Genomic DNA, 15,244 nt, shown 5'->3' on the forward strand with positions numbered 1-15,244 from the left:
CGGGGGCCTTCGGGGACACGCTGCGGCGCAACTGCGGGCAGCCATTGCTTTCGCATCCTCGCTCTCGGCGTCCTTTTCCTCCTCCGGGTTCCAGTAGGAAAGCGGCGAGGCGCTATGCGGGAGCGGAGCTAGGCTGACTGACTGCTCCGGCTTCCCCTTTGCACGGCAGACGCAGCGTAGAGCCCAGATGGAGTACCTGAAGGAGCCAGCCACCAGCACCCAAGGCCACATGTGAGTAGCGATGTCAGTGCCTGATCACAGCACAAACCCATTCCACGGGAGTGAAGATTAAACAAAGTAAGCCGCAGGTGCTGGAAATCTCAAGTAAATGTGGAAATTATTCAAGCAACACACATCAAAGTTGCTGGTGGACGCAGCAGGCCAAGCAGCATCTCTAGGAAGAGGTGCAGTCGACGTTTCAGGCCGAGACACTTCGTCAGGACTAACTGAAGGAAGAGTGAGTAAGGGATTTGAAAATTGGAGGGGGAGAGGGAGATCCAAAATGATAGGAGAAGACTGGAGGGGGAGGGATAGAGCCAAGAGCTGGACAGGTGATTGGCAAAGGGGGATATGACAGGATCATGGGACAGGAGGTCCGGGAAGAAAGACAAGGGGGGGGGGACCCAGAGGATGGGCAAGAGGTATATTCAGAGGGAGAAAAAGCAGAGTGAGAGAAAGAATGTGTGTATAAAAATAAATAATGGATGGGGTACGAGGGGGAGGTGGGGCATTAGCGGAAGTTAGAGAAGTCGATGTTCATGCCATCAGGTTGGAGGCTACCCAGACGGAATATAAGGTGTTGTTCCTCCAACCTGAGTGTGGCTTCATCTTTACAGTAGAGGAGGCCATGGATAGACATGTCAGAATGGGAATGGGATGTGGAATTAAAATGTGTGGCCACTGGGAGATCCTGCTTTCTCTGGCGGACAGAGCGTAGGTGTTCAGTAAAGCAGTCTCCTAGTCTACGTCGGGTCTTACCAATATATAGAAGGCCACATCGGGAACACTGGATGCAGTATATCACCCCAGCCGACTCACAAGTGAAGTGTCGCCTCACCTGGAAGGACTGTTTGGGGCCCTGAATGGTGGTAAGGGAGGAAGTGTAAGGGCATGTGTAGCACTTGTTCCGCTTACAAGGATATTGTACCTCTTCCTAGAGATGCTGCCTGGCCTGCTGCGTTCACCAGAAACTTTGATGTGTGTTGCTTGAATTTCCAGCATCTGCAGAATTCCTGTTGTTTGCCGAAATTATTCAGGCAGCATTTGTGGAAAAAGAAAGTCAGAGCATCTGGAAACTGGAACTTTAATTGTTTCTCTTTCCATAAGCAACATACCTCACGCTGGGGGGAGACAACTTGCGATTCCGGTATCTGTAGTCTCTCCTGACTTTTCTTTCCACAGATGCCCTCTGACCCTCTTAGTACTTCTAGCAGAAATTGTAAAGTCGTGGTTAATACATCATGGGAACTTTCAACCAACCTTGTCTGTATGAGCCATCAGGTACCATTTTTGGATTAAGAACTGGCTGGCCCATAGAAGTCAGAGTAAGAGTGGAAGGTTGTTAATCTGGCTAGAAGTCCATGATTGGTGGTGTTTTGCAAGAATCAGTGCTAGGACCTCTTATATCAAAGATTTGGATGGAAATTTAGATGGGTGGATTAGCAAGATTGTTAGAGCTGTACACAATGTAAAGGACTATCAAAGAAAATAGTGAGGTATTGATCTGTTGCAGATGTAGTTACAGAAGTGGCAGATGAAGTTTAATCCAGACAAGTGTGAGGTGTTGCACTTCAGGCAGTCAAAGGAGGAATTATACAGTTAATAGTAGACTCCTGACTAGAATTGAGATGCAAAGGGATCTTGAGTTCTTGATATGGTGGGTTTTAGAATAAGGAAATTATGCTGCATCAATATAAAATTTTAGTCAAACCATACTTGGCTTATTAGGTGCATTTTTGGCCACCCCATTGTATGCATGTGGAGAGGGTGCAGAAGGAGGTTGCCAGCATGCTGCCTGGATTAGAGGGTATGAGCTATAAAGAATGGTTAGACAAACTTGTGTTGTCCTTAGAGCTTTGGGGGGAGTTCAGGGGGAACCTGATAGAGGGTTTAAATTTACGAATGGCATAGATTGGGTAGACAGTCAAAATCTGTGTACTAGGGAAGAAATATCAAACACCAGAGGTACCTGGAAAATGCTTGTTTATTGAGATACAGCATGGAATGGGCTCTTCCGGCCCTTGGAGCTCTGCCGCCAAACAACCCTGATTGAACCACAGACAATTTACAATGGCCGATCAGCCTACCAGCTGATACGCCTTTGATCTGTGGAAGAAAACTGGAGACCTTGAGGAAGCCCATGCCAACTTAGGGAGAACGTACAAACTCCTTACAGACAGCGGCGGGAAATGAACCAAGTCGCTGGTACCGTAAAGCATTGTGCTAACCTCTATGCTGCTGTGCCACAGTGGATCAGGCAATTTGGTGGAGTTTGAGGCTTCTAGGTAAACACATGAATATGAAGATAATAAAGGGATATGGATGATAAACTGGAGGAGGACATTTAATATAAATTGGCATCAAGATCAGCACAGCATCATGAGCTGAATGGCCTGTCCAGTGCTGTACAGGAAAAGCACGAGGCAAGTTTTATTTTACACAAACTATGTAGGTGCCTGGAATATGCTTCCAGGGCAGCCTTGGAAACATACAGTATGATAGTAATGTTTAGATTGATACATGCACAGATAGTGAGTAGTGAGGTATGGACCATGAGCAGGCAGATGGAAATAAATCGGTATTGTGATTGGTGGAGACACAGTAAGTTGTAAGTCCTGTTTGTATGCTACACTATAGAATTATGTAAGATTAGGAGAAGCATAGATAGGGTAGATTGTCAAAATCTTTTTCCCATATTAGTTGTTTTGAAGGGGGATCTAAAGGATATTTTTAAAATCTGGAACACAATGCAAGAGGAGGTATTGGGGTCAAATTTAACTATTATGTTCAGGAGACATTTAAACAGGTATTTAACTTGGCAGGGTTTAGAAGGATACAAAGGGTAGATGGAGATAAAAGAGCAGCATCAATTTATTGGCCAAAGAACTAGTTTCTGTGCTGTACAATGCTAAAACTATGAGAGAGCTCAAAAGAAATAGCCTGGTGTCACACATGTAGACGTGGAAAGATTTGGAGATAATCTAAGATAATAGAAGGAGGATGGGTAGATAAAAATGTGTATTGTATGTTCTAGACAGTGGCAGGGCAAGATTGTAGTGGCACTCAACAGTGTATTTTGGATACTTGTGAAAAAGAGCATTCACTACATAAACAAAAATCATACTAAACCAGTAGGAACTTTTAGGCACTGCTCCTCAGAATGATTTCGAGAGTAGTAATGGAAGAGGTTTACTCAGTGGTACGAGTGGTGAGGGACTTCAGTTGTGTGGATCGATTGGAGAAGCTAGGATAGTTTCTAGGATAATTATGAATAAATATAAGTAATTGAAGGAATTTGATAAATCAAATAGAGAACATTATTTCCACTGGCAGCTGAGTTTACTGACTGGTTGTAAATGTGAAGTAGAGATATAGAGCTCTGTAGCACAGAAATAGGCCCCTAGGCCCGTCTAGTCTGTGCTGAACTGTTATTCTGCATAGTCCCATTGACCTGTAGGTGAACCATAGCTCTCTATATTTCTCCCATCTGTGCACTTATCTAAACTTCTCTTAAACATTGCAATTGATCCTGTATCCACCGCTTCCACTGGCAGCTCATTCGAACTCACATTGTCCTCTTGTGTAAAGAAGTTCCACCTCAGGTTCCCCTTAAATATTTCACCTTTTATCTTTAACATGACGTCTAGTTCTAGTGTCACCCAACCTCAGTGGAAAAAGCCTGCTTGCATTTACCCCTCATAATTTTGTGTACCTCTATCAAATCTCCCTTCATTCTCTCAGGTTCCAGGGAATAACATCCTAACCTATTCAATATTTTCCCATAACTCAGGTCCTCAACTCCTGCCAGCATCCTTGTAAATTTTCTCTCTACTCTTTCAATCTTGATCATATTTTTCCTTAGGTAGGTAACCAACACTGTACACAATATTCCAAATTTGGTCTCACCGACATCTTACACAACTTCGACATAACATCCTAACTCCTGTACTCAGTACTCTGATATATGAAGGCTAATGTGCCAAAAGCTCTCTTTACGACTCTATCTACCTGTGACATCGTTTTCAAGAATTATGGATCTGTATTCCCACGTTTCGGTCCCACTCCTTAGTGTTCAACCTTTCACTGTGTAAGCAACTTCCGCCACCTCCAACGGGATCTCATCACCAAGCACATCTTTCCCTCCCCCCCCCCTTTCTGCTTCCCACAGGGATCGCTCCCTATGTGACTCCCTTGCCCATTCGTCCCCCCGCCACATCCCTTCCCACCGATCTCCCTCCTGGCACTTATCCTTGTAAGCGGAACAAGTGCTATACCTGCCTTTACACTTCCTCCCTCACCACCATTCAGGGGCCCCAGACAGTCCTTCCAGGTGAGGTGACACTTCACCTGTGAGTCGGCTGGGGTGATATACTGCGTCTGGTGCTCCCGGTGTGGCCTTCTATATATTGGTGAGACCCGACGCAGACTGGGAGACCATTTCACTGAACACCTACGCTCTGTCCGCCAGAGAAAGCGGGATCTCCCAGTGGCCATCCATTTTAATTCCACGTCCTATTCCCATTCTGATATGTCAATCTATGGCCTCCTCTACTGTCAAGATGAAGCCACACTCATCTTGTAACAACAAGATGAACAACACCTTATGTTCCGTCTGGGTAGCCTCCAACCTGATGGCATGAACATTGACTTCTCTGACTTCTGTTAGTGGCTCTCCTCCCCTTCTTACCCCATACCATATTTATTTTTATTTCCCCCCCTTTTTTTTCTTCTCTCCCTGTTCCTCTCACAATCACTCCTTGCCTGCTCTCCATCTTCCTCTGGGCTCCCTTCCCCCTTTCTTTCTCCCTAGGCCTCCTGTCCCATGATCCACCTCTTCTCCAACTCTGTATCCCTTTTGCCAATCAACTTTCCAGATCTTAGCTTCATCCCTCCCCCTCCTGTCTTCTCCTATCATTTCGGATCTCCCCCGACCCCTCCCACTTTCAAAACTGTTACTATCTCTTCTTTCAGTTAGTCCTGACAAAGGGTCTCAGCCCGAAACGTCGACTGTACTTCTTCCTATAGATGCTGCCTGGCCTGCTGTGTTCACCAGCATTTTGTGTGTGTTGCTTGAGTTTCCAGCATCTGCAGATTTTCTCGTGACTGTAAGTTCTACCCAGTTTTGTCCTTTCAAAGTGGAACACCTCACACCTGCCTGCATTAAATTCCATCTGCCATTTTTCACCCCATTTTTCCAGCTGGTGCAGATCCCACTGCAAGCTTTGGGAGCCTTCCTCTCTGTCTATTATGCCCCAAACTTAGTGTCATCTGCAAACTTGCTGATCCAATATAACACATTATAATCCAAATTATTAATATAGATTACAAACAATAATGGACCTGATATTGATTCCTGCAGCACATCTCTGATCACAGGCCTCCGGTCAGAGAGGCAACCATTTGCTACCACTCTCTGGCTTCTCCCATGAAGCCAATGTCAAATCCAGTTCACCACCTCACCCTGAATGCCAACCGACTGAACTTGCTCCACCTGCCTCCCATGTGGGAATGTGCTAAAGTCAACGTTGACAATGCCCACTGCCTTTCCTCCATCAGCTTTCCTGGTAATCTATAAAAATTTTGTAAGATCGGTTAGACACAAAGCCAAACTGACTATCATTAAACATGCCCTGTTTATCCAAATACTTATATATCCTGTGTCTTAGAATATCTTCCAATAACTTATCCACCACTGATGTTAGGCTCACTGGCCTGTAATTTCCCAGCTTATTTTTGGAGCCTTTCTTGAGCAGTGGACGTTAGCTATCCTCCAGTCCTCTAGCGCCTCATCCATGGTAAATGATGTTTTAAATACCTCTCGGGGCCCTGTAATTTCTGCACTAGCCTCCCACAAGGTCCTTGTCAGGCCCTGGGGACTTATCCACCCTAATTTGTCTCAAGACAGCAAGCATCTCCACTTCTATTACACTCACAACACGCTGGAGGAACTCAGCAGGTCGGGCAGCATCCATGGAAACGATCAGTCAAAGTTTCAGGCCGGAACCCTTCGTCGGGACTGTAGAGGGAAGGGGCAGAGGCCCTATAAGGAAGGTGGGGGGAGGGTGGGAAGGAGAAGGCTGGTAGGTTCCAGATGAAAAACCAGTAGGGGGAAAGCTAAAGGGGTGGGGAAGGGGAGGCAGGGAGGTGATAGGCAGGAAAGGTGAAGAAGGAATAGGGGAAAACACAATGGGTAGTAGAAGGAGGCGGAACCATGAGGGAGGTAGTAGGCAGCTGGGGGAGGGGGCACAGTGAAATAGGGATAGGGGAAGGGAGGGGGAGGGAATTACTGGAAATTGGAGAATTCAATGTTCATACCAAGGGGCTAGAGACTACTTAGGCAATATATGAGGTGTTGCTCCTCCAACCTGAGTTTAGCCTCATCATGGCAGTAGAGGAGGCCATGTATAGACATATCCGAATGGGAATGTGAAGCAGAGTTGAAGTGGGTGGCAACCAGGAGATCCTGTCTGTTATGGCGGACGGAGCAGAGGTGCCAGAAACATTGACTGATCATTTCCACGGTTGCTGCCCGACCTGCTGAGTTCCTCTAGCGTGTTGTGAGTGTTGCTTTGACTCCAGTATCTGCAGAGTATTTTGTGTTTACGATCCACTTCTGTAGTCTGGATACTGTCCATGTCCCCTCTGCTGTTTAGCCTCATTTCTGTAGACTCTGCCAAAGGAAATAATTGACAAAAGGGTAGGACATGTGATGAGAATTCATTTCACACAGAATTATGATCGGAAAGTGTTGGATCAACAAAAGATGATCTTTGAAAGGAAATGGTGTATGAGATTTGGAGGCGATTTGTAGCATTATGGGGTACAAGCAGGGAACAAGTAGGACGGATGTTTACAAACAAGCGTGGGAATTACAAACAAAATAGTTGCTTCTTGTGAAATAAGATCTAATTAAAATTGATATATTTTCCAACGTTCATCACCTCAACTTTGCTGCTCTTGTGCAACTGTGCATTAAACTGTTTAAACATTGGCTGCTCTTTGAATACTTGTCTACCAAGCAATTGCTTCCAGCAACAGGTTAACAGAGAACAGCTTTGCTTTCTGATCTGGTGACCTGTGACTAACTTCTGATATTGATCATGCCTTTTGTGCCTTAAATATCCAGCTGATGCATAATTATCCATTTTCCATCAGATCATTTTCTATTGCTGGGAGTGCAAAGCATTATTAACAAGTGTGTGCAAGGTTATGATCATACATGTTTAAAAGAAATCAAGTTTTCTAGATTAAGCAGTGAATCATTTTGTTTAAATAATAAACTGAAGTGGTCTAAGCCCTTGCCCCTAGCTTTCAAATTCTCAACATTTATAATTAAATATTAAGAAAGTGCTTCACTGAACTTGTAAAGTTCAAAAAAACTTGGTCTTATCAGCTTCCTTTCTAGAATATGGGAAGGTATGTGCTGTTGCATAATGTTTTATTTGTCAAGTCCCTTTGATATATTGAAATTAATTTTGTTTTCTTTCATCCTTAGTTTATGTTGCCAGTGTGGTGTCCCTATCTCTCCAAATCCTGCAAATATGTGTGTTGCCTGCTTGCGGATCCAAGTTGATATCACAGAAGGAATCCCAAAACAAGTAAATGTTCATTTTTGCAAGCAATGTGAGAGGTAATTTTGCCAAATTTAAGTAACGCTTTGTTTAATAAATGTGTGTATGAGGACAGGGGAAGGCACGAGCTTGTAATAATACAGACGTAAGAGAAATCTGTGTGTTCCTAAACTGACTGGTTCAAGAGTTGCTTACCTCCTACTTCTTTTCTGGAGAGGCTTAGTCTCAATTTATAGTCTTGATTTTAAAAAAAATTCTATAAAGTTCTGTATTCATTGGAGTATTTACTTATTATATAATAGCCTATTCTGTAAAAATAAACACGCTTATGAATCTGGTCTTTTGGAGAGTTGATAGTCAGATATTGATGTCAAGAACATTCCAACCTGATTATTTTTAAACGATCATTCAAACCACTTGAAGTTCAGAGTTTAAAAATATAGCAATATCATTTGATTGTAGAGTTATGAAAATGGTCTATTTATAGTCTGCTTAATTTTGCTTTTAAAATGTTGCAGTTTTGAGAAGATTAATCTGGGAGTTATTTGTTTATTATTGCCATATGCACCGAGATACAGTGAAAACTTTTATGTTTGCATGACATCTATTTGGATTATTCCATGTATAAATACATTGAGGTAGTACAAGAACAAGAAAATAAAACAATGTAGAATATACTTTTTTCAGTACAGGGAAAGTGCTGTACAGGTAGAGTCATAATGTCATAGAAGAGTACAGCACACAAACAGGCTCCTTGGCCCATCTAGTCCATGCTGAACTATTTAAACTGCCTACTGCTGTTGACTGGGACCATAGCCATCCGTAACCCTAACATCCATGTACCTATCCAAATTTCTCTTAAATGTTGAAATTGAGCTCGCATGTACCACTTGTGCTGACAGCCTGTTCCATGCTCTTACGACTCTCTGAGTGAAGAAGCTTCCCCTCATGTTCCCCTTAAACTTTTCACCTTTCACCCTTAACTCATCACTTCTAGTTGTAGTGCCACCCAGCCTCAGTAGAAAAAGCCTGCTTGCATTTACCCTATCTATACCCCTCATAATTTCCATATAACTTAGGTTCTCCAGACCCAGCAACATCCTTGTAAATTTTCTCTGTACTCTTTCAATCTTATTTACATCTTTCTTGTAAGTAGGTGACCAAAACTGCACACAAAACTCCAAATTAAGTCTCACCAATGTCTTGTACAACTTCAACATAACGTCCCATTTATTGTACTCAGTATTTTGATTAATGAAGCCCAATGTGCCAAGAGCTTTCTTTATGACCCTACCTACTTGCAATGCTGCGCAATGAATTCCCAGGTCCCTTTGTACTGTTGCACTCCTCGGTGCCCTACTGTTCACTGTGTAAGACCTACCCTGGTTGGTTCTACTGAAGTGCAACACCTCAAATTTGTCTGCATTAAATTCCATCTGCCAGTTTTCCAGTTGGTCCAGATCCTGCTGCAAGCCATTCCTCCTGTTCACCACCTCCAATCTTGGCGTCATCCGCAAATTTGCTAATCTAGTAAACCACATTATCATCAAGATCGTTGATATAGATGACAAACAACAAAGTACCCAGCACTGATCCCTGCAGCACTTCATAGTCACAGCCCTCCAGTCAGAGAGGCAACCACCTACTATCACTTTCTGGCTTCTCTCACAACACCAATGTTTAATCCAATTTACTACCTCATTTTGAATGCTGAGTGACTGAACCTTCTTTAGCAACCTCCCATGCAGGGCCTGTAAAGTCCATATAGACAATATCCACTGCTTTGTCTTCATCGACTTTCTTCGAAAAACTCTATAAGGTTAGGCATGACCTGCCATGCATGAACCCATGACTATCCTTAATCAGTCCATGTCCATCCAAATACTCGTACATACTGTCTCTTAGAGTAGCTTACAATGACTTTTCCACTACTGTCATCTCACCAGCCTATAATTTCCTGGTTTATATTTGGAGCCTTTCTTAAATAGCGGAACAACATTGGCCCTCCTCCAATCCTCTGGTACCTCACCTGTCGCTAGGGATGATTTGATTATCTCTGCTAGGGCCCTGGCAATTTCTGCACTTGCCTCTCGCAGGGACTGAGGAAACACCTTGTCAAGCCCTGGGGAATTATCCACCCTAATTTGCCTCTGAGATAGTGATGCTGAGGAATTTAAAGTTACTGACCCTCTCCACCTCTGATCCCTGATGATTCCTGGCTCATGAACCTCTGGCTTCCATCTCCTGAAGTCTACAATCAGTTCCTTGGTCTTATTGACATTGAGTGAGAGGTTGTTGTTATTACACCACTCAGCCAAGTCTTCAATCTCCCTCCTGTATGTTGATTCATCACCCCCTTTGATATAGCCCACAACAGTGGTGTCATCAGCAAACTTGAATATGGTGTTGAAGTTGTACTTAGCCACACAGTCATAGGTGTAAAGCAGGTAGAGCAGGGGGCACGTATAAGTACATATCCCTGTGGTGCTGCTGTGCTGATAGAGATTGTGGAGGATATGTTTTTGCCTATCTGAACTGACTGGGCTCTACAAATGAGGAAATCCAGGATCCAACTGCAGTACTTGGGTGTGGTGACCCAGGTTTTGGAGCTTCCTGATTAGTTTATAGGGGACGATGGTGTTAAATACTGAGCTGTAATTGATAAAGAGCAACCTGATGTATGCATCTTTGCTGTCCAAATGTTTCATGGTTGTGTGAAGCGCTAGTGAGAGGGCATCCTCTGTAGACTTGTTGCTTTAGTAGGTGAATTTGAGTGGATCTAAGTCATCATTCAGACAGGAGCTGATATGCTTCCACAGCAGCCTCTGAAAGCACTTCGTCACTGTGGATGTAAGTGCCAGTGGGCTGTAGTCCTTTAGACAGGTTACCGCATTCTTCTTGGGCACTGGTACGTTTGAAGCCTGCTTGAAGCAGGTGGGCACCTAACACTGCCGGAGTGAGAGTTTGAAGATGTTGAATACACTAGCCAGTTGGTCAGCACAGATCTTCAGTACTTGGCCTGATCCTCCACCTGGACTGTATGCTTTCCTTGGATTCAGTCTCTTGAAGGCAGCCTGCAAGTCATCTTCAGATACTGAGACTAAAGGTTCATCGGGAGACATTGGGGTGTGCAATGGCTCTTTCCTGTTCTGGTGATCGAAGTGAGCATAGAAGGCATTGAGCTCATCTGGAAGTGAAGCTCTGCTGTCCCCTATGTCGCAAGATTTAACTTTGTAGGAGGTTATGGCATCCAAACCCTGCCACAGCTGTTGAGCATCCCTCATTGATTCCAGTCTAGTCCGGAAACCCCACTTTGCCTGAGAGATGGACTTCCAGAGATATGCCTGCATGTATTGTAGCATGCTTGATCTCCAGACTTGAATGCTTCTGATCTGGTTCTCAGCAGGTTCTGCATTTCATTCTTCATCTCGAGCTTCTGATTGGGGAAAACCCGGAATGATATTGTGGGGACACACTCATCCTCGGCTGTTTTTATAAAGTCTGTAATGACCCTGGTGTAGTCATTCAGGTCCTCAGATGAATTCCTGAGCACGATCTAGTCCACTGACTTAAGGCAATTCTATAATTGTTCCTCAGCCTCTCGTGGCCACCACTCGGTTGTCTTGATCTCTGGAGCCTTGCTCTTTAGGCTGTGTCTGTATGCAGGTGGCAGGAGTGCAGCCAAATGATCTGACTTGCCAAAATGCGGACTTGGGAAGGAACGATAGGCATTCCTTATCGAAGTGTAGCACTGGTCTAGAGTGTTGGGACCTCTGGTGCAACAGGTTACGTGCTGGTGATAATTGGGCAGGGTCTTCTTCAAGCATGCAGAGTTAAGGTCACCACCTATAACTTGAAATGCGGCAGGAAAGGCCATTTCTTGTTTACAGACAGAATCGTGCAGTTTTGCGAGCGCTTGCTTATGGGTATACAGACTGTGGTTAGGATCACCGATGAGAGCTCTCGAGGCAAGTAGAATAGCCTACATTTAATCGTTAATTTTTCCAAGTCAGGGGGACAAGAAGTTGACATAACCCCAACATCCATGCACCAGCGAGAATTGACTAAAAAGCATATGCTGCTACCTTTTTCCTTACCAGAATTTGAGCTTTGATCCATTCTGAAAATAGTAAAACGTGATCGGATAGCTGGGTCTGGCGTGACCAAGTCTCAATGCAACAAACAATTGAGATCTGCCTTATCTGCCTCTGATACAGCAGCTTTGCCCTGAGATCGTCAATTTTATTTTCAAATGACTATACATTCGCCAACAAGATGCTTGGAAGAGGAGGCCTCATTCTGCGTCTCCTGCCGCATTTTCAGCCATGATATTGACCCTGAAAGGCGTCGCGATTAACTGCTCTGCATTGAACTGTTGAACTTGAGATCTGAAGATCATTGATGTAACTTTGTATCCTGTTGTTAAGAGGAAATTTACATGTTGCAGATTGCAATGAAAGTAGTTCAAAAGGAATATTTTTAAAAGGAAAACAGGTACAAATTCCTACAGTCCGCAGTGAGTCACCGATGTACATCTGCGCCATCTTCCTTATAGTCAAGTACAAATAATTACTTGATTTCAAGCTACTCAGAGGTATTATTGACAGATGAAATATTACTGAATTGTCACTTTTTTTTGTATGTGGGTAAATGTTCTAACTACATTTGTGGGTAAAAAAATTGAATTTTTGGGTGCATATAATACATTGCATTTTCAGTGAATTTGTTTACTTCTAAAGAATTACTAAGTTGATGTCAGAATAACTTAACATCACAATAGGTCAATGGCAGATGCAATCTCCATGGCTCTTCACACGGCTTTAGGCCACCTGGACAACACAAACATCTGCATCAGGATGCTGTTCATCACCTATAGCTCAGCATTTAATACCATCATTCCCACAATCCTAATTGAGAAGTTGCAGTACCTGGGCCTCTGTACCTCCCTCTGTAATTGGATTATCGACTTCCTAACCGGAAGACCACAATCTGTGCGGATTAGTGATAACATGTCCTCTTTGCTGACGATCAACACTGGTGCATCTCAGGGGTGTGTGCTTAGCCCACTGCTCTACTTTCTGTATACACGTGACTGTGTGGCTAGGCATAGCTCAAACACCACCTATAAATTTGCTGACGATACAACCATTGTTGGTAGAATCTCCGATGGAGACGAGAGGGCGTACAGGAGTGAGACATGCCAACTAGTGGAATGGTGCCGCAACAACAACCTGGCACTCAACGTCAGTAAGTTGAAAGAGCTGACTGTGGACTTCAGGAAGGGTAAGACGAAGGAACACATACCAATCCTCACAGAGGGATCAGAAGTGGAGAGAGTGAGCAGCTTCAAGTTCCTGGGTGTCAAGATCTCTGAGGATCTAACCTGGTTCCAACATATTGATGTAGTCATAAAGAAGACAAGGCAGAGGCTATACTTTATTAGGAGTTTGAAGAGATTTGGCATGTCAACAAATACAGTCAAAAACTTCTATAGTTGTACCATGGAGAGCATTCTGACAGGCTGCATCACTGTCTGGTATGGAGGGGCTACTGCACAGGACTGAAAGAAGCTGCAGAAGATTGTAAATCTAGTCAGCTCCATCTTGGGCAGTAGCCTACAAAGTAACCAGGACATCTCAGAAAGGCAGCATCCATTATTAAAGACCTCCAGCACCCAGGGCATGTTACCATCAGGTAGGAGATACAGAAGCCTGAAGGCACACACTCAGTGATTCAGGAACAGCTTCTTCCCCTCTGCCATCTGATTCCTAAATAGACTTTGAAGCTTTGGACACTACGTCACTTTTTTAGTATACAATATTTCTGTTTTTGCACATTTTTTTAATGATCTATTCAATGTACATAATTGATTTACTTGTTTATTTATTATGTTTTGTTTTATTATTATTTTTTCTCTCTGCTAGATTATGTATTGCATTGAACTGCTGCTGCTAAGTTAACAAATTTCACATCACATGCTGGTGATAATAAACCTGATTCTGATTCTGATATCATTTTTATTTAGGATTTCTGTCAAAGATATTGGGCTTTGAGGGGATTGTGGATTTTTCCAAACTTTTCATATTATAACGGCATCTTTTCTATATTTATTCTACAGAAACAAGTTAGAAGTCATAACAGTGAAAATGTCATTGATAAAGATACCATTCTCTCTCTGTTATGTACTTTAATAATTTGCAAAACAATTATGCTGGAAGTGTATTGGTAAAAAATATTTGCTAAGATTTGGTTTTAACTTTTGGACTACAGTAAATCAGTCCTTTAAAATCAACAATATAGTTTCACCATGCTGAATGTGCAAATATAGCTTGACTTGATGTTGGAGACATGACACCTTATAGAAAAATACTGCTTTTGGGTTACAGAATGAAAGCTTGAAGATATATGGTGATCACTTGTATAATTGAATTAGCTAATGCCACCTAATTCATCAAACTTGCTCAGATTTATTCAAAATACACAACTCTGAAATCTTTCATTTCTCTGAGTAGTCATGAAATCAAGAAAGAAAAGAAAAGGCAGCGTGATCATCAACCCCCAAATCCCACTTCCCTGCAAAAAGAGGATCAGACACATCAACTCGCAAATCCCCGCTTCCGCACAAAAACGCACAAAAAAATGAGCAAAATGGATCTGCTACATAGACCCTAAAATCCCTCCTCCTGCAGAAGAAAAACGAACAAAATGAATCAGGCAAATCAACCCCCAAATCCCTCTTCCTGCTCAAAAAAGTGAACAAAAAATGGAATTAACTTAGATGCTGGCTTTTGATTTTCCTCAACAGATATCTTCAACCTCCTGGAACCTGGATACAATGTGCACTGGAATCAAGAGAACTTTTAACTTTGTGCCTTAAAAAAATGAAGGCCCCTTTGAGCAAGGTTAGTAGATTGGGTCATATGGAAAAAAAGATTGTTTATTTTGAGTTTTGTTTTTCAGAATCTTTATTTAATTGCAGACAAAGAATATTTATACTTCATAGCTTAAGGTTGTGTTGTATTTTTTCAGTTTCAAAGACCTGGTTATAGATCACAAGCTATTACTGATAGTATATTTTGTAAAATTTAACAAGAAAATGTCAGTGTTTATTTTAAAGAAGAAAGTAATCCTTCTGTTTGTTGAATTAGCCGCTAAATATTTAAAAGTAGCTGCAAGTTATCTGATATCAATTTATATACAGTGAATCTACGAAGCTCTTGTGCCAAGATGAGGCCACCCTTGGGGTGGAGGAGCAACAAGTTGTATTCGTCTGCATGGCATGAATATTGATTTCTCCTTCTGGTCAAAAAAATACTCTCTCCTCCCCCCCCCCCCAATTTCCCACTCTGACCTTTTACCCCTTCTCACCTATCCCCTAGGTCCCCACCCCTTTCCCTTTCTCCTCTCCCATCCTATCAGATTAGTCCACTCTCCCATCCTATCAGATTCCTTTC

The 15,244-nt window shown here is 42.9% G+C and overlaps 1 protein-coding gene across 2 annotated transcripts in view; it reads left to right on the forward strand.

The window, feature by feature from the left end:
- The window catches only part of LOC140193648 (60S ribosomal export protein NMD3-like), a 49,322-nt gene continuing 34,078 nt past the window's right edge, over positions 1-15,244 (forward strand). The window contains exons 1-3 of one of the 2 annotated variants that reach the window (XM_072250808.1): positions 1-231; positions 7,715-7,849; positions 14,596-14,692. In XM_072250808.1, the coding sequence (XP_072106909.1) occupies positions 188-231; positions 7,715-7,849; positions 14,596-14,692 (276 nt within the window). In that variant the 5' untranslated portion in view covers positions 1-187. The other variant, XM_072250809.1, reaches the window with a different exon arrangement.

The sequence above is a fragment of the Mobula birostris genome, unplaced genomic scaffold, assembly GCF_030028105.1.
Source record: "Mobula birostris isolate sMobBir1 unplaced genomic scaffold, sMobBir1.hap1 scaffold_672, whole genome shotgun sequence".
Lineage (NCBI taxonomy): Eukaryota > Metazoa > Chordata > Chondrichthyes > Myliobatiformes > Myliobatidae > Mobula > Mobula birostris.